Source organism: Maylandia zebra, linkage group LG15 (genome assembly GCF_041146795.1).
Source record: "Maylandia zebra isolate NMK-2024a linkage group LG15, Mzebra_GT3a, whole genome shotgun sequence".
Lineage (NCBI taxonomy): Eukaryota > Metazoa > Chordata > Actinopteri > Cichliformes > Cichlidae > Maylandia > Maylandia zebra.
In genome coordinates, this window is record NC_135181.1 from 15,796,496 (window position 1) to 15,815,175 (window position 18,680).

An 18,680-nucleotide genomic window follows, 5' to 3' on the forward strand; every position below is an offset into this window, starting at 1 on the left:
ATCAGTTTCTCTACCAGATAAAATGAAAACAAAATTTCTCATTTATGTAGCAGCATTATCTGTTTAAACAAAACCAATTAAGCAAGTTTCACCAACAGAAAGTTGTATTTTTTTGCTGGCACTACAGTAAAGAAACAATCTACACCGTCTACACCTGATCAGTGTTTAAAGCTCACCATTAAGCAAATAGAGCTCTAGTTTCCACTCTTTCCTTTGTTTACTCACTGCAACGATTTCCACTCATGATTATGTATTTGTTTACATGTGCATGCTGACGATTACTAACATAAAATGTGCTAAAGTGGAAAAAGACACACACGCACCAACAGCCAGAACTCTGCTGTGCACAAGTGATACTGCTACAGAAAATCTATATGGAGGGGGACCACGCACACATTTTGTAATAACTACAGTTTGTAGAAGTAATATTTGTTTACCACTTACTGTGTGGGGACTCATGTATATTTGATGTCACACTGTGAAATTTATGAATGTGTCTGACTGGAGCTCAGAATTTTCAAAGGATATCAAATTTCAAATTATTGCCAAATGCAGCACAAGGTTATCACATTGTAGAATTCTAAATATTGAATGAACCAATTATCACAGAACAGAGACAACACTAACCGAAGTGCGATCTTAATTCTGTAATATTACTTCAGTTTTATTTAAAACATGTACAGCAATTAACTAGATCATCTTTCTAGAAGAGAGCAACGTGTGAACACAACATGTAAGCATTTTATTCTCACCGTGAGGGCCACAGAGCCCAGGAGAAGCACCACTGAGTAAAGCAGCCCCTGACTGTTAATCATCACCTGAAACACAAAGAAGACTCATGTGCACGATTCACCTGGATTTTGGTGGTTTCATCCATTTAATAGAACAGAAACGATCAAGTACAAACTCTTGTAGAGCAAACTAGCCTCTCACCACTGATCCATAGTTAACGCACATGGTCTGCATCGCCCAGGGAACCCCAAGTCCCACTAGAATATCAAAGACATTACTGCCAATGGTATTGGACACTGCCATGTCTCCCAAACCTGCAAGAAAAGAGACCAAACAAAGTTGTTTAAAAACTTAAGTTTTCTCTTCTAGACTTTTGGGTAAAATAAAAATGCTTCACTTCCAACAATTCTGCTGTTCTGTAGCTTCTGGTATTCACAAGGGCCCTAACCTTATTCAGCAGTGACGCATGCCTGCAGAGTAACATCTATAAACAGCGCTGTACTATTTCCTCTTGTTTCTGTGATCTTGAGTACTTCTCCACTTGGAAAAAAAAAAAAACCTTGTGTCTATGTACATAAAAGACAACTGACAGCTTTGAACATATACTGCACTAGTTCCTATATCTAGCTATTTACCAAAAAAAAAAAAAAAAGCAGTATTTCCAGCTTTGCATTTCTAAATTCACGCCTGTATACATGCAACACATACAGCTTCCATCTGTGGGTTTCATACAATTCTACATGTAAATAGATTACATCCTTTTTAAAAGAAAGGGGGGACATATTAAGCATCAATGTAAAAACTAAATGTTAAAGATGTTATATTTACAAAAGTGTCAATTCTATATCTGAGCAGCATGTTTTTTTAAAAAGTTGAGAAGGGTAACAGCACTGGAAAAGTTGCTCACGGGGTTGTGCGTTTGAGGAAACCCCAAAATAAATCAGAGGCAGGACTGGGCCCTTAAGTGCAGATGGGGATGGATTCATCATTGTGACCGAATGCAAGGGCAAATATTTCAATTTAACAATGACATTTCACAACAACAAAAAATGCAAAGAATTTAGAGCTTTCTTCAAACCCAATTTAAAAAAAACAAAAAAACAAAAACAACTTATTGACAATCCAGGAACCCTGATGCTTTCTCTGAGAGGTGAGATGAGGTCATGTAGCACAGTGGTTTTGATGCATGTTGCTAGCAAATGCTTATTCAAATTTTCTTGTATGTTCAATATACTGTCATGGTAAAAAGTCCTCTTTAGGTCTTAAAATTAGGTAAAAGCAACCAACATAATGCACAGTCATTTTTAACAAAAACACAAATGAAGAAGCAGAATTTGGAAAAACTTCACAAGTCTTTGCAGCATTGCTTCGGTTCATTGAGGTTTCCAGGCATTCATAGATAAACAGCATTTCAATGAGGCTGATGTCTAGACAGTCATTTTTGTAGATTTGTGATCACTTTGTTACATAATTCACTGTACACTGTTCCACAGATTGCCTCATATTCAACTCTACAATCATTTGGGCACCTTGTAGTAATCAAGTTTAACATATACTGCTCTGTATACCAGAGGACTGTTCTACAAAGCAATTTCCAAAAAATACTCAGGCAATCTTTCCATTATCCTCATAGCCAAACTTGGGGTAAGTTAATCAAGATAAGTTATCAGGGTTTTCACTGTGCATTCACATGAGAGGGGTGGCACTGGCAACATCAATTATGGTTAAGTGTAATGCAGGCAGAGCAGCTGCTTTTAGGATTGGAAAAGAGCCCTTATATGAATAAACTTGAGCCCATTTAAAAACCACAGAAGAGGTGAAAATACCTTGCCGAGCCACGATGAGACTAGCTATGCAGTCTGGGACGCTGGTTCCTGCCGCCAAGAAAGTAATGCCCATGATAACATCAGGAATTCCCAAAGTGTAGCCGATTATGGTCACCTGAAAGTATACGTGGGAGGCAGTGCTCAACAAATGGCAACACAAAGCAAGACAAAAGATAAATGTCAAAAAAATATGTTGAACCTTAGTATGAATCTTCAGTCCGTTCAACATTGTTAGGAATGATTTCAGTTGACTATGCTGTTGCTTATATGGTAGCTAGACACATGGCAAGAACAGTTAATATAACCAGTAGTGTTTGCTTAACTTTTAGCCTTTGTAAAATATATACATAAAAAATATCAGCTCCCCAAATGAAATCGGAGCATCATCTTGTATCTATGTTCCTTGGATTGCAAGTGTTAGATTGCTGCTGACCAAGCTAGCAAGAAGCCATTCAAAGCTAGCATGTAAGGGTAGTCCAAGACATTTTTAGGTTAAAATACAATTTAAAACGCCTCTATTCTCATAGCATAGTTGTGTTGTATTAAAAAGGGGTGACAGCAGTCTTATCCAAATGGAAACCTTTCGAATTTATGGATTGCAGGCTACTAAAAGCCTCAGCTTAAAACAGGACTTTAAGTAAACTCTAAGTAACCCTATTTGCTTTTGTAGCTGCCTTCATGGTTGCAATTTATGCTGCTGTGATTCATCATATTTAATTTGGACTGGATTTGGAGAATGTTTTGGGCTTCCACTCTCCACCATTTCACCCCATAATGGGGGCTTAAATTTCTTTGCGTTTTATTTTCCCACAGCAATAGAAATTCCACTTTCAATTACATAAAACACAGTTTACACCAATTTTCACTTTTCTGCTTTCATATTTAACAGTTTGGTTTTTTTAATCAAATAATTACTTCAGCAGCAGTCAAGCAAAATTAAAATGTTTCACTTTGTGCTTTGCAAATGATCTTTGGCATACAAATATTACACTCACCATCCAGACCATAAAGTAGGAGAAGACTGCAATCCAGACAGTAGACAGGATGAAAGAGAGCATGAAGTATTTCTCCCAGCGAGGCTTGGCACAGTTTGGGACCGTAAAGAACAGCAGCAGGAGCAGAGGCCACGAGATCAGCCACTTAAACTTACTGCCTATACCCCCTGCAGTGAAACAACAGCAAGAGATCAAAATTGTCAATTTATTTTGGCCAGGCTTCATTTATAAAAAATGAAAAATAATTATTAGCTTTAGCATCACATGCCAACAAAAACAAATCCATTCCGTTTAATGTTTTTTCCTGGCCTTTTTTCAAATGTTTACACCTTTCGGTGAATTCGGTCATTTTTTGCTTTGACCTTCAAATTATTTGTGGTATACTTAGAAATACACATCACTTACAGCGTTATATGAAGACTGTTACACGTACAGCCTAAACAGTCTGCAACTGCGAATTATTCAGCTTAAGGTCACACTGAAAATGACTGTCAAAACTGTAGCTCCATTTGTATTCAGTTCCTCTTTGGTTTTACTAGTGAACATAAACATGTTGCCTCATCTGTCATTTACCACAAACACAGAGCATCAAGCTTCATTTCTTTTTTAAATGAAGCTCTCATACTGACAGAGCACTCCATTTTGAGGAAAAAGATTTCAGTGTGCCTTAAAGCACCAAAACCTTTACTCTTCCATGTCATTTATAATCTAACAAGATGCAACACCAATTCCACCCACTTAGATTCGTCCGTTTCATGATAAATCAGGATAATCAGATTCAGTCTTTTCACATGAGCAGACACTGACTGATAAAAGGGCAGCCCTGCTTAGAGATGTCAAAGAGGATAATCATTAGTTGGTATACAAGAACCTACTGCCCAATTTAAGCAAGGACATCAATAACTGCCGAAGCAGAAATAAATTCTTGAGCAGACTGAGCAGCGCCATCCAACTAAGCATTCCTCTAAGCACCAACAGCACCTCTAGTTTTTAAAAATCTATACCTACAGGAGGCTGCATAGCAAGTTTTGAAATATGACTGGCATGTCTGTGTGTCCCCAATTACACGCGTTCATCAAAGAAATACATCAAGCACGTACTTGGAATATGAAAAGGTGAGATGGTGTCATTTTCCACCACCTCGCTGGGTTTGTCCTCTGGCACGTTTCCATTCTCAATTTCAACCTTCCCGTCGATCACTTGTGTCTCCACACCATTGGCAGCTTGCACCAACTTCTGGCGCTTTCAAAAGAAACAAACTAAGTCAAAGAGCACATGAGCGAACGTGCTACTACTTCTGCTTTTAAAATTGATTTTGTTCCTCTAGTTGTACAATAAAATTATGTAAGTGTATGATGACATAAAACCCTTCAGGCCTTCTTAGAAACACAAAGCTGAAAATAGTTCCCACCTTTAACCTGTAAAAGGCAGCTAAATCTAGTTACTGGAGCACCAACGGCCAGCTGTACCTCTGTAATGATGAGGCGACTGGCCATGCGCAGGCGGGTCTTGGGTCCAAAATGGCTGGTCACCATGACACGGAGGCCAGCCTCTGGGAACCTGAACTTTGAAGGGCTTGCATTCATGATCTCATCCACCATCACCACAGAGCCGCGGCTGTAAGCTTTGCTAGGCTTGACTAAAGGGGTAGAAGCACACATTACAGCAATAAATACAAGACAAACCAATAATGGCCCAAACCATTACAGCATATTTAAAAAAAAAACAAAAAAAAAAACAAAAAAAAAAAAAAAAAAAAACCATCTGCTATATAAATTTGTAGTCTCGAGACTTCCAAGCCAAAATAAAGCATTACTGAGAGCTAAGCTGCCATTTAATTAGTGTCAAACAGAGCTGCACTAGACCATATTATTATTCTACCACTCCCCAATCAGTGTGAAGGCAGTTAGATGTCAAATATATCAAGTAAAACCATCCCAAGATGAGGAATACCTTGCATCTACAAATCTGGATGCCTTCCTTTTCGAAAAATCCATCATTTCTTTCAAGCCATCTTTTTCTGTTGGTGCCTTTATGTCACCTGCTCTCTCAGTGACAGGGTAAGTGCTTCTCTGAATCCAATTGTAAGGTAACATTGTTGGTTTGGAGCACCAGGATGCCAATCTTAGCACATACAGTTCAGTTCAATTCGCTTCAAATGGGTAGACTGTAAGAAAATGCCAAATTTGATATTTCTCAGACAATTCAACTCAACTTTTTAGATTATCCAATCATATTTAAGTGGATTTACAGAGATGAAAGTTTTATATAAAATTGTATACAAAATTCTCCAATGTGAAACTACAATAAAGCTATATAGAAACTGATCTCAAGTTGGTGATTTACTGACGCCTCAGTCAGACACGTCTAGAGACCAGTTGGTGCCCTCCTGGCTACCCCCGTTTGCCATGGTAACAAAATGTGTACTCCAAGGCAAACTACCTAGCAAAAGAAAAATAAGAATTTGTGTTTTTGAGAGTTGAATTTTTTTATTTTTTTATTTTTTTTAAACTTGTTTCGATTCAGATTCTTGCATCACCACTTAGGAATGATGAATCCTATCAGCATTCCTCTTTCCTACATTAGTTTTTGCACATTATGATATTTCTTGGATATAAATGGATGGAAAAAATGTAAAACTATCACTAAGAATGTGTGTGGCACATGCTAGAAAAGCAAGGGCCCATTACAAACGCTTCTCCATAAATGCTCGTAGTACAAAAATATGAATTTTTTGCCTTTCCTGGACTTCAATCTCAAAGTTACTTGGTAGAAGAGGAATGCTTGTGGAGAAAAGGAGATGTTCAAAAACCCTTTGATTCCCAAGTGTTTCGTGCTTCTGGAATATTGACAGGAGAGTTTTACACAGCAACTGGGTTGGTTAAAATAAGTGTGCAGTTCATATGATTTCTGGATACTGAACTTCAAATAGCTCTCCCATATTGTCTTGTAAAATAAATTTTTTTTAAATATTTAAAACTAGCAACCAAGACTGATTTCAAAGGGTGCATCTTTGAACATGTAACCGCAGGAACCTTTGACTCAACTCTAGCTGTAATTTGGCCGACACGTTAAACAGTCCGCTTCAGACTTCAACTCGGCCTGCTTTATTGGCACCCAGCAAATCCACATTTGGTCTTTGCATGCAATTAGTACTAAGATTCAGTGTGTGGGGAATTAAAAGTTCTACAGTCCACTTATTAGTTTTACTCAGCCTTAATTTGACTTATTATACATGCAAGAATGCACCTAAATTAAATATGTAAACAGAGCTGGCATAAACATTTCCTCTTGTGAAATTCATTACCACTTCAGGAGCGAGTGGGTCTACACCCCAGAGATCAGCAGAAGAAAAGTAGTATGCAAGCAGAAAGAACTGGCACACAGCAGCACAACACTGTTGACAACAAGCAAGAAAAACTTTAGTAAGGCTAAACAGACAGGCATGTTAGCACTAATGCAGCCAAAGTAGGAAAGGTTAGGTCTCTCAGAAGGGTTACATGTCTAATTAAAAACCTTTGAGAGTTCAAAAAGAAGGAAGAAGTAGAGGACTGTGGCTATAAAGTACTGTAACATGACACCAATGGTATTATTTAAAAGACTAATTTTTCTCCCAGAATAACCTTGAGACCTAAAACATGTTGTGTGACATTAAACTAATCTGAAAAGATTTTTTTGAACTTTATTATGTTGTTGCCCTTTTAAAACTTCATTTTGTGCCTGTTAAAAAGCTACACTTGGTTATCACCCAAAGGAGAACTGAGAAAATGAGTTTTGGAGGGGGGTTTTGGACATGACAAATCGTCTCTTGTGAAGTTTGCTTGTTGTGCTTCTGAAGAATTATTAAAAGAAATAGTTGACATTTTGTGAAATGTCTTTTTGATTCCACTCATGTTTATATGCCAAATAAACTCACCACCCACTGGTGTACACCTTGCTAGTCAGAGTTGCTTCCGTTTTTTGACCGCATATCCTTGATATGAATCTTCATTCCGCCGCATCCCAAAGGGACTGAGATCTGGTGACCGTGGAAGCCATTTGAGTACAGTGAACACATGTTCAAGAGAGCAGTTCGAGATGGCGTGAGTTTTGTGACATGGTGCAGTATCCTGATGTAAGCAGTCACCAGGAGATGGGTACATTGTTCATAAGGGGATGGACATTGTCAGCTACACTACTGAAGCAGGCTGTGACATTTAACATTCTTCTGCAAACCCTGGTTTTAATGAGCGGTTATTTGAGTTGCAGTTCCCTTTCTATCAGCTCAAAGCAGTCTGGCGATTCTCAGACTTCTGACACCCAAAAAGCATTTTTAAAATCACAGAACTGTAGCTCACTGGATATTTCCTTTTCCAGTCTCTGTAAAACCAATGTGGGGAAAATCCTTTCTTCACCATTCTGATGCTCGTTTGGTCGTCTTGACCGCATGTACACGCATAAACGCATCAATTTGCTGTTATGTGACTGTGATTAAATATTTGCATTAACAAGCAGCTGAACAGGCGTTAATAATGAAGTGGAAGGTGAGTGAATGTAGGTACAGCTGGGATAGCCTACTGTTTTACAAGAACAAAGAGGGCAGATGGCTATGTGACCACTGGCTAGCAGTTTTAGTTTGTAGGCTATAGCTTCACATTCTTATGAGTGATATTGATCTTCTCATCCAACCACCAAGTTGTAAATGAGTTCATTTCACAACATGTTTAACTACTGTTCTGGGCATATTTTTAAAAGAACAAAGCAGAAGCTGAAGCATTTCAGGTTAGTTAGCCAAAAGGAAGCAAAGATCAAAGCCACAGCCCTTTTATAACAGGAGGAAATACCCACAGTCTTCCATAGGATTAACCACGTTGTTGCCTTTTCAACATACAGTCTCTCATTTAGCAGAGACTAGTCATGGGTATGCAGCCTGTCTGATTAACCTTACCTGGAAGTAAAGGCGATGACGGGTCGTCATCCCAAACATAGCCATAACTAGTATTACCGTCCTCCATCTCACTGCTGGCTGCCGCGTTGCCATTTGCCACATTTTTGTTTGACTTTCCCATGAAAAACTTCTGCATGCTGGAGTTGAATCTAGTAAAAAGATTAAACATAATACATGAATCAAAGATAGTGCAGGAGAGAAAAAAAAAAGTCACAAGATTGATCTGCAAATGGGTTTATCAGCTTTAGATGAAAGGCACCAATTTGTTTGAAATATAGCACGTATTAATTAGCCGGAATAATCCTCTTATTTCTCCTATACAATTTACAACTCAGGTGGCTCACTTTCTAATAAATATCAGCACATTACATTATACATAATGAGCTGCTCTGCATTGGCGTAAGAGAGAAAGAAAATATCCCCAGAAGGCATTAACAAGCTTTTCAGCCTCAGACTCTCAGCAGGACCATTTGAGTGCCATTACATAAAAATGGATCAAAAAACAACACCGCTGCCTTTGAACATAATTTGCGTAGAGGTTACACTGGCAGCATTACAAGAGCTACTCTAGCCCCTCGGCACCTTTGGAAACATTAAAAATTAAAATAGTTTGTGATTATAGGCTGCAGTTTGCAAGAGAAGATCCAAGGGTATCATTTTTGTTTTTCAATTTTTAAATTGTGTTTTCTGTGTTGCCTTTTTCCCTCTCAAATGAACTGAGGACAGAATGGGAATAAAAGACTACCTGAGGACATCAATAAAAAGCCCTTCTAGTTAAACACGACATGTTGGGGCAAGACATTTTCTCAAACATTCAACAGGTAAAAAGAGGCTTTGTGCATATAATTACAAGCTCATGCACATACTTGATATGTGTAATATACCATAGTGCATAACTACTGAATAACTTTTAAACATAATCTTAGCTTTCAAGGACAAATGACTAATTACATCTAATTTAACAAATCCTTATAAATGTTAAAGTATTTATAGTGATTTATTATTCTTACATTTTATGCACCTAACTTCTCCATGCTGTCATTTAGCAGCATGTGTGCAGCTTGCTTGTGAAAAATCACAGCCGTGCACTACAAGGTCACCTCAGTGCACAGACTGTGCTATATAAAACCCACTTTATTCCATTTCAACTGGAATAACATGACAGCATATCCTAGAGTAAGCACTTCTTTCCTCCAAATGAGAAAGAAAAGGAGTGATCTGGTTAAGCCTGTGCTCTTAGCCACTGCAGAGGGGGGGGAGAGATTAAACTCTTATGGCAGCGAGAGAGCAGACTGCTGCTGAGTGTAACACAGATTACCAGCTGGACAGAGAAAGCAGCAGAGGACAACCTGGTTGGCATTATTCACTTTGGTCTGGAAAAACAAAAATTGAGTGCAATGAACTCCAAAATCTGAAATGCCTATGATTCCTTTCCTTTTCTCAAGACAGCATCCTATAAATAAAGCTAAAATTTAGACACATTAACACTGTTAATTGTAATTTGAGCAAGTTTTCCTCCACAAAGCTCCCGTGTTGAATGAGCTTGTAACACTAGTCAGACAATACGAGTAGCTGGAAATCCGCTGCTCATTTGTGCACGCACGGTTGGTTATGCAGGTTGTTAGTGCATAAGAGCGTGAAGCAGAATGTGTTATCATGATTCCAGCCTGATTCAACAAAAGCAGCTGTAAGAAGAATTTGCAAGACTCACTTCATGACGAGGATGTATCCTGCATACATGAGCACCAGCACCAAACTCTCCCACCTGATGGAGAGACAGGATGAGGAATAAAATTAAAATGGCTCGACTTGTATATAAGAAGTTAAATAGGAATTCAGTAGGCTATACATTTTAGCTTATAAAGCTTCGAGGTATTACATGACTGTAATACAGCGGCCCCTCCCACTTGCTTTTCAAACCTGCCCTATGAGGGGAAGCTAATCAAAAGAAAGATGTCTTAAAGAAAAGCAAATAATGGGTGTACTGAGGAGCTACACCAGGGACGTCAAACTCATTTTACAGCATCACACATACAGCGCACTTTGATCCCTAGACCAGTAAAAATCCCATCAAGTTTAGATGCACATTGAATCCCAGCGATATTTCAAAATAAGGAATAGAAATGCAATTTCAACATGATAAAGACATGCTGCTCTATTTTGATGACTTTAATCGTAAGAAATAAATGTGTAAAATTATGGGGGGGTGAATGCAATAACAGCAATAAGACAGTATGAAGCAGAAATTTTTTCTTAATTCACAAAAAAAAAAAAAAGGTGTAATATGAAAGACTGTGGGCGAGGTTTTCATGAGTAAGACAACAGGAAAATCTATGAAAATCCAATTAAAAGTCCAAACTGTACGCTCTCCTTCACATTTACCAGTAGGCCGGACTGGAGTGGGACGATTCCGGCCCCTGGGCCTCATGTTTGACATCCTTTGTCTACACCAACCACCAATGTATAACAGCAAAGGATTGTTGCAAACTGAATCAAGCAAAGCTGTCCTAACTGAAAAGAACTGAAAAGTTGGAAAACTTTAAACAACCTCACTATAAATATGGTTAAATGCACAGCTTACCAAACTATCTTCTCATCATAGATGAACTGAAAAATAAAAAGAAATTATTTTTTGATTACAGCACAGTCATGGCAAGTACTCATTAATAAACACATGCAATAACTTACTGCAATCAGAGCCACAACAGACAGGATGTAATAGAAGGAATCCCTGAAAACAGCCCACCAGGTCAGCATCACCACCTAAGAATTCACAGAAAGTATCTCTTGAGTTACAGTTAACATATTTGCAGAACACTTTCTGATTACACCTGCAGTTTAGTTCTCCACTTTCACTAAAACCAGTTCTAAGAAAACTGAAGCAGATTGCTTCATTTCCCCTCAAATGCGACACATGTGATGCTCTGCAGTCTATAAATAAACAGAACGATACAGTCACAGCAGTAAGTCACTCCTCTCTCTCGCACACACCTGTCCAGCAAAGATCCCGCAGACACCAATGATGCATAGGATGTTGAAGACCGCTGAGCCAACGATGGTCCCCACCCCCACATCACCGTGGGTGATGAAGACACCTGCACACAAGGAGGCAGCCAGTCAGAATTAGTGGTGACACCGACCATCTGGGAACGTCTGAGTGGGTGCACATACTGCTTGTATGTATATGCATGAGTACCGATGACAGATGCAAAAAGCTCTGGTGCAGAACTGCCAGCTGCCATGAAGGTGGCTCCTGCGACATCTTCACTTAGATCTAGTTTCTGCAGGAATTAAGCAAAGATGATTGGTTTTACATACACCGTAAAAGTGTAACTTGGGAAGAGAGGATGACAACCACCACGTACCTCACAGATCTTCTCCAGTGATGTCACAAAGTATTCATCACATGTTATAGCAAGCGCCAGAAACATGTAAAGAGCCTGGAGATGGGGGGGGGAAAAAAAAAGTTAATTTGTAGAATTTTTATGTGACAAGGGGCAAGGATATAGTAAATAAAGTGTGCATGGGCTTAATGGATATATCCTTAAATCTGCAGAAATTAGCTAAGTTAATAAAGCACCAGTTGCTAAAAAACAGCTGAAGGGGAAACCGCTTTAAATTTTAATATCAAATCAGTTTTAGGAAAAAAAATATAAATATTCCCCACCACCATTCCTAACAGGCGGCTGGACAATGTATAAATTATAGATCATGTGTGACATCATCAGGGCCTGGCAGCTCTGACAGGCGTGCTCTGCTCTATGCTATCCACAGGGGGCAGTGCAGGACTGCAGTGTGAGCAGACTCTCCACACATTTACTTCTCAGCAGTAAAGTCAGAATAGACATTATTAGTTAAATTTAAATGTGTAAATTGAAGCTCAGGAAAATTAAAGAGGTTATGAGTGTATTGTCTTGACTGCAACTCAAATCAGTTTTGAAATATCACTTTTAATCAAATATGCTCAGACATTGAGAAATCCAGCAGTGATAATGACAGAAGCAATAAGACAGTATGAGCTGCTCTCCATATCTAAAATATCCCAATTCTTTGTACTAAGGAAAGCTTAAGCAGGAAGCCCAGTTTCAAAGCAGCCCTCCATCATTATTTCTTTAAATCCAAATACAAAAAAAAAAAAAAAAAAAAAAGTTCAAAAGACACCCTAATCAGAGCATAGTCCTCTTATTAAATGTAAAAAAATAAATAAATAAAAAACCCACTTCAGAATTCCTGTGACCCAAATTTTAAATTTCACTTCACAGATTCCAGTCCTGGGTGTGTGCATTCACAAGTGCATAATAACAAGCAACTCTTAAACTGTCTTTATGCAAAGTCAGAGACATCATGACTCACTGAAGGCAAAACTTTTTAATATGGAATAATAAATAAAATACATTAAAACGCACATGCATTCTTACGAATGATGCCAATGTTAAAGCTTGGACCAAAAATACAGCACTGGCATATTTATGAAGCTTTCCATGCACACTCCTGAGCAGGGACACTTTTATGACATACAGAACCATAAAATGAAATGACTGCTCCAGAATCTTACTGTGTGCATTCGACACATTCAAAAGACAGTTTGACATATTAAAAGGCTGACCTATTAATGTAAATTGCCTTTTAGATTGTTTACCAAATTATAAACCCTAACAGGAAACAATCTTATTACAATTGGACACAATTCAAGGGTACTTTGCAACTTTTGCAAGATAATCCAACTGCAAGGATTGTTCAGATCTTTCACTGTTTAACTTTAAAAAAAAAAAAAAATGTTATATTTGACTAAAGTGTCCTTCTATGTCACATTTTGGATTATCATCAGTTTTTGCAACCATTGTTTGCAGTTTAAGTATTTGTTATTTTTCTGCTTCCACCAACTGTACAAATAGTAAAGCGACACTGGAAAAATACATTTAAAAGAACATAGCACTGATTTGACATTATAGTAGAGCAAAAATGTGACGTGTTTTACACTTTAAAAAAAAAAGTTTATCATGTTATTCCCTTATCCCCTTTGTTCTGAGTATATATATATTAAACTATTTCTGAGTTTGAATTTAAAGATATTTGCAGAGAAATGGGTGCATACTTATTTTAAATAACATGCACTTGAGCTAAAGAAAAGCACCTCTGATCAGTTTAAAATCTGGCAAATCAAACAAGCCACCATAATCTCCCTCTTAACTTTCAGGCTTAGAAAGCTGAAAACAGTAGTCGGCTATGTGAAAAGCCTCCAAATCTTCCTACAACCAAATGAGTCACCGACTGGAGACTTGTCATGCAGGTGCAGATTCTTTTAAAAAAGTAGTCTTACCGCCGCAATGTGCAGCAGAATGGCTCCACTCTTCCGTTCATCGTTGGTGAAAAAGTCGTCGGGGAACTCGTGTATTGCTGAGAAAAGAAGAAATGTCACAATCACCACACATCAGCAGCTTGACTGCGAAGTACACATCACTGTCCCATCTTCAGATGGCTCACACTACACTACGACCACGTTATTCTTTTTCTTCCTTCCCTTTCCCCTTGGCTACCTAATATCGAAATGTGTCTTCCATGTTTAAAACTGGGCAGCTTTCAAGACTTTGTGCAAATGAAATAGTTTCTGATCACCAGCATCCCAGAACAGCTTTAAGGAACAGGAATAGCTCAGGCAAAGGAATAGTTCAAAACACCTTCAATATCACATCACTAAGGAACCAATTATTTCATACCTACTCAAGGGGGGTGGTCTCAATCATCACGTCCTCTTATGATGTGAAAAGCTCGGGCTATGATAAGAGGCTGAAGTCATACAGAATTAAAGCAAGCAGGCAGAAAACACTCCCATGCTGAGGACTCGTCATTCATCATCCAGAACTCCAGCTGGCCCACAGTGTGATCACGATACGAGCATAAGGCTCAGATAGGGGAGCACGGCCACTCCACGGTGCACCTGGCTGAAAACAGAAGCTAGCCATCTCCCTGACAAGAACAGCATCTGTGGGGGGGAACGGCCTCTGTCCGACCCATCCCTGCTGGACCTGAGCTGCAGGTTCACATCTCAGCTTGCAACAAGCCTGCTGTATTCCAAGTGTAATACTTACAAAACTAGAGCATTCCCTAAACTCTGTATACTGCAGGTGGGAGGCTAGACTGAGTTGGAGCAGTGCTTGGAGTAGATGCTAACACATTGATGTAGAGCAAGGGTAATATTTACATATTTTTATCCTATTAAGTTGAATACATTAGCAAGCTAAATACTTAATTCAGTAATTAGCACAGTACAGGTGAGACTGACAGCGGCACTGTATGACAAAGCCACCGAAATTGATCTTGAGAAGGAACTTAACAGACATTAAGTGTTATTTAAGGGACATCAATGCTGTTGAAAACAGGGTTTTGCCCCATTCATGGTTCTCTGCCAGTGCTGTGAGCACATTTTGTTTGTGAGGGACAGCCAGTCAGAAGAGGGCTGGGCTAAAGGCTCATTAAGAGGAAAGAATGGGAAATCTTGAACTGTGAATCAAGCTAAGCTACTCCAGTAGAGTCCAGGGATTTAAGAAAAAAAAAAAAAAAAGGAATTGGAAAGTAGTGTGATATAGGCCAAAATTAAAACAAGTAAATGTACAAAATTTTTGAAGCGATTATTTTGTAACAGTTGATACATTTCACTGTGCAAGTGAACACCAGTGAAACTAGGGAGTGTATGAGAACATGGAGGCCATCATTTGGATCCTTTGAATTTTTTTGCTGTGAAATTCAGTCAATCTGCATAAAAGTGGTGCTTCAACTTACAGACCATCCCTACATCCCTAGAATTGGGAAAACACCTGATTGGGTTACTGCAGTGCAGTAATCATTGCTCTATCCTTCAGTAATCCAAATAAACAGGTATTGTTAAAATAAAACACTACAATCCAAGCCTGCAGAACAATGCCGTGTAGAGCAGAAAATAAGGACAAAATTCGGGCCCCTGTCACATATGGAGTCGTGAAGTGGAACAGTGCTCACCTGAGACTTGTCAATGCATCTGTCCCAATCTCACAGACATCTTTTTGCAATGATATTTTATTGTGTGCACATGTGACTGAGTTAGCATTTGAAACCGTGCACAGGGAAAATCAAATGCTGTGCAGGATGCAGTCCAAGACCTCTTAATCAACTGCGTGCTTCCTTCTTTTCATTTAATTACATCACATGACTGGTAATGTTGGTTCATTATGCATCGGTGTGTCGTACAATAGCTCCCTTTAGTTGCAAAATGAAAAAAAGAGGCATGGCCCAAATAAATTACTTTCAAATTAATCAAACCTCGATTTGTAGATTTTGAAATTTGGATAAATGCACCCGATTAGATTAGTATATATGATAATAAAAAACTGATTAACCTAGAGTGTAATATAGACTAACATGATGTATAATGAAAAGCCTAAGGTGGCATTGAAATCCAACAGTGGCATTGACTATGTCAGGAAGCTTTAGCTCATTTCATTTCTGACAGCTTTATATGGCATATGAAGTGCACCGGAAAACTGGCTGCCTCGAGTAAAGGTGCAATCAATTACAGGATTTGTCAGCTGTGCCTTAGAGGTGATTGAAAACAAACTTATGCCTTATGGCTACAAACATCATTCTAGCTGTTGAAGGTTACCCATTAAGCTTCTGAAAAGCATGGAAAGGTGTGAATTTCCCAGTCCTTCCATGTTCAGTTGAAACAGTCAATAATTAAGTAGTTATTTGGTGACACTGTGTCCTAAATATGAAATCAGCTCTGGCACGGAGAGCGTTTACAAAAATTAAAAATAAAAATGGAGGTGTCTAAAAGGGTGCTGGCACAGTGACCGCAGAGATGACAGGTAGGCAGGGGTCACCTCTCAGTCCCTGTAAACATATGAGCAGACAGTGTCTGCAGGGTTCGTCTGCGTCTCCTCACAGCAGAGGTCAAACAGGATGCAAACATGCTTCCGTAGCCAGTTCCCATATAAGGCCAGAACAGGATGTCCATACAAGAGTGGGACAGTGCACACACTGCTTTAGTGATCCTTCTCAAATGAGGTCCAAAAATAGAATGAAAAATATGTACCACAGCTAAAGAAAGTGGGGTTTTTTTTGTTTGTTTTTAAATATATGTATACAGAAAATGAGGAAGCAGCTTGGGGTGATGGATTACTAAAGTGTACCGCAAATATAGAATGTTTACCTCCAGATCAAATTTTATGACTTTAATCAAAGAATCAGTCGATGTTTGCAGCTTACAGCTTCACCGTTTAACTATTTTAATTATTCTTGATTTGCTTCACTTCATCCATTTAAAGCAACAACAACAAAAAAAAAAAATCAGTTCTGTGCTTTGGGCCAGGGTAACTTATCTTTTTTTTTTTTTTAAATGAATGTAGTCACAAGGTTATCATCTTCCAGAAATTTGGCCATTTTTAGCTGCAGATATATAAATGTTATTCTATGGAAAATGTAGGTTGATTTGTGATTAGTTGGTCATAAACAATATAAGTACTGATTGCCTTGTGTCAAACAAGGCACTCAGCAGTCTGCTGCTTTCTGACTGTAACAAAATTTTATGTTTACATTGTATATCTAATATAGACCCAGCTGACTTCACATTGTTGAAGAAAATACTCAAGCAGCTGGAGGTCGTCAGCAACCTGCAGCAGACAACTGAACCCAGCATCACCAGTTCTCTCAGTCATGTCTTTAGCACCATCCTGCAGCACAGCATGAAGAGTTTTTTGTTTGTTTGTTTTTTGGAAATGCATCACATCTGAAGCCATCAAACAGACCTGATGAGGCATAGCAGCATGCAAACCTCCAAACAGCTCTGCATGTGGTCCCACGTGAGACACTGGGCAAGCACTGCTGGTCTAAACATCAGCTGAGGACTGAAATGCTCTTCAACAAGCTGCTCATATGCCTTCTTAAAAAAAATTTAAAAAAAAAAATTGATGCTGCTGTGTTGGTATGGGGTCTAATGTGGCTGACAGCAAGGAAATTCATACTTTGATTCCAGTGCTCTGAGAACTGCTAGCCTTCGAGAGCAATCTCCTTCGTAAGTGCTGTTGTCTTTTTTTCTTTTTCTTTTTTTTTTTTTTAAATATAAACGCAGAATGGATCATCGCTGTACATTTTCTCTCAATTCCCCAGTGTTTGCTGCAAAGCTGATGTTGGTTTAAGGAACCATTTTTCACTCCTGCACAGAGCATAGACGGCTGGCTGCATCACATTTGTCATCTTTGCCTAGCCTAACATACATTACCAAACTGCTCACTCAGTGTACAACTAATGAGGTTAACATTACGTTGCCCTAAAGTGGCATCGGTGTATTTGCACATGAGCAGGTCAGCGCATCTCTAAACATAATGTTCAGCCCTCCTCTCGACCCTCAAAATTTCAGTACAGCCCTGCTTTTATTCAAACAAGTTTAACCTTGGTTGCATTGTGAACCAGATAAATCCAAGACTATGGTTTATTCACAGTCTACAGTTTCAAGACGTGCAATATAGCAAACCTCCCCTTCATAGAATCTCAGTTTTTTTGATGCACTAAAGCCAGAATGTGGTAGAAACTCATGCATTTCTGCAATTACTATTCCATAATCTGGTAATATTCCAGATATCATGGTGCTGTTACATAACACAGCTCAGTATTGGGTGCCTTCTGTTGTCCCAGAGAGATGATTGACAGGATAGTGCAGAGAGCAGGCCAGTTTTCACCCAACACTTCTGGACACAAAAACACCCTATTACAGATGCAAGACTGACAAGGAGCCCTGCAAAGGTCTGTTTTATAATCCTATCAATAGCCCTACTTCTGAAAAACAAAAGGCTATTAAATGCGATACAACCGAATTAAAATCTGTTTTGGCAGAGTGCCTGGTGAGACCTGTCACTGCTCGCGTACTGACCCACGGACCAGCCAGGTCATTAGCTGACTACAACTGACACGAGAGCGCAGAAGTCAAGAGACTCTTCAGAGGAGAGTGATTTCTCTGGGCCATTATTAACCCATTAGATAATTAGCTTGCTCCAGCAGACATGACTCAGCTGACAGCTCAGTCCTGTAAACATGACAACAACATCACGGGGACGACCTATGGGAGAAATCTCCAGGTCACACAGCAACAATAAGTTATCAAAATTGAAGCTGCTTGTTTGTCCAGAACACACATGCCCCGATTATCCTTGTTAGGTTAGTATCTTCTCA

At 38.9% G+C, this 18,680-nt stretch overlaps 1 protein-coding gene across 2 annotated transcripts in view; it reads right to left on the reverse strand.

Moving 5' to 3' along the window:
- Positions 1-18,680, reverse strand: part of slc24a4b (solute carrier family 24 member 4b) — a 31,847-nt gene that overhangs the window by 1,197 nt on the left and 11,970 nt on the right. Inside the window, exons 3-16 of one of the 2 annotated variants that reach the window (XM_004550463.4) lie at positions 13,801-13,877; positions 11,846-11,920; positions 11,677-11,761; positions 11,472-11,575; positions 11,169-11,243; positions 11,062-11,087; positions 10,192-10,245; positions 8,538-8,629; positions 5,023-5,192; positions 4,654-4,789; positions 3,554-3,720; positions 2,559-2,673; positions 934-1,046; positions 753-818 (exon numbers count right to left, since the gene is read on the reverse strand). In XM_004550463.4, the coding sequence (XP_004550520.1) occupies positions 753-818; positions 934-1,046; positions 2,559-2,673; positions 3,554-3,720; positions 4,654-4,789; positions 5,023-5,192; positions 8,538-8,629; positions 10,192-10,245; positions 11,062-11,087; positions 11,169-11,243; positions 11,472-11,575; positions 11,677-11,761; positions 11,846-11,920; positions 13,801-13,877 (1,355 nt within the window). Of the gene's footprint in view, positions 1-752; positions 819-933; positions 1,047-2,558; positions 2,674-3,553; positions 3,721-4,653; positions 4,796-5,022; positions 5,193-8,537; positions 8,630-10,191; positions 10,246-11,061; positions 11,088-11,168; positions 11,244-11,471; positions 11,576-11,676; positions 11,762-11,845; positions 11,921-13,800; positions 13,878-18,680 lie in introns of both variants that reach the window. The other variant, XM_004550462.4, reaches the window with a different exon arrangement.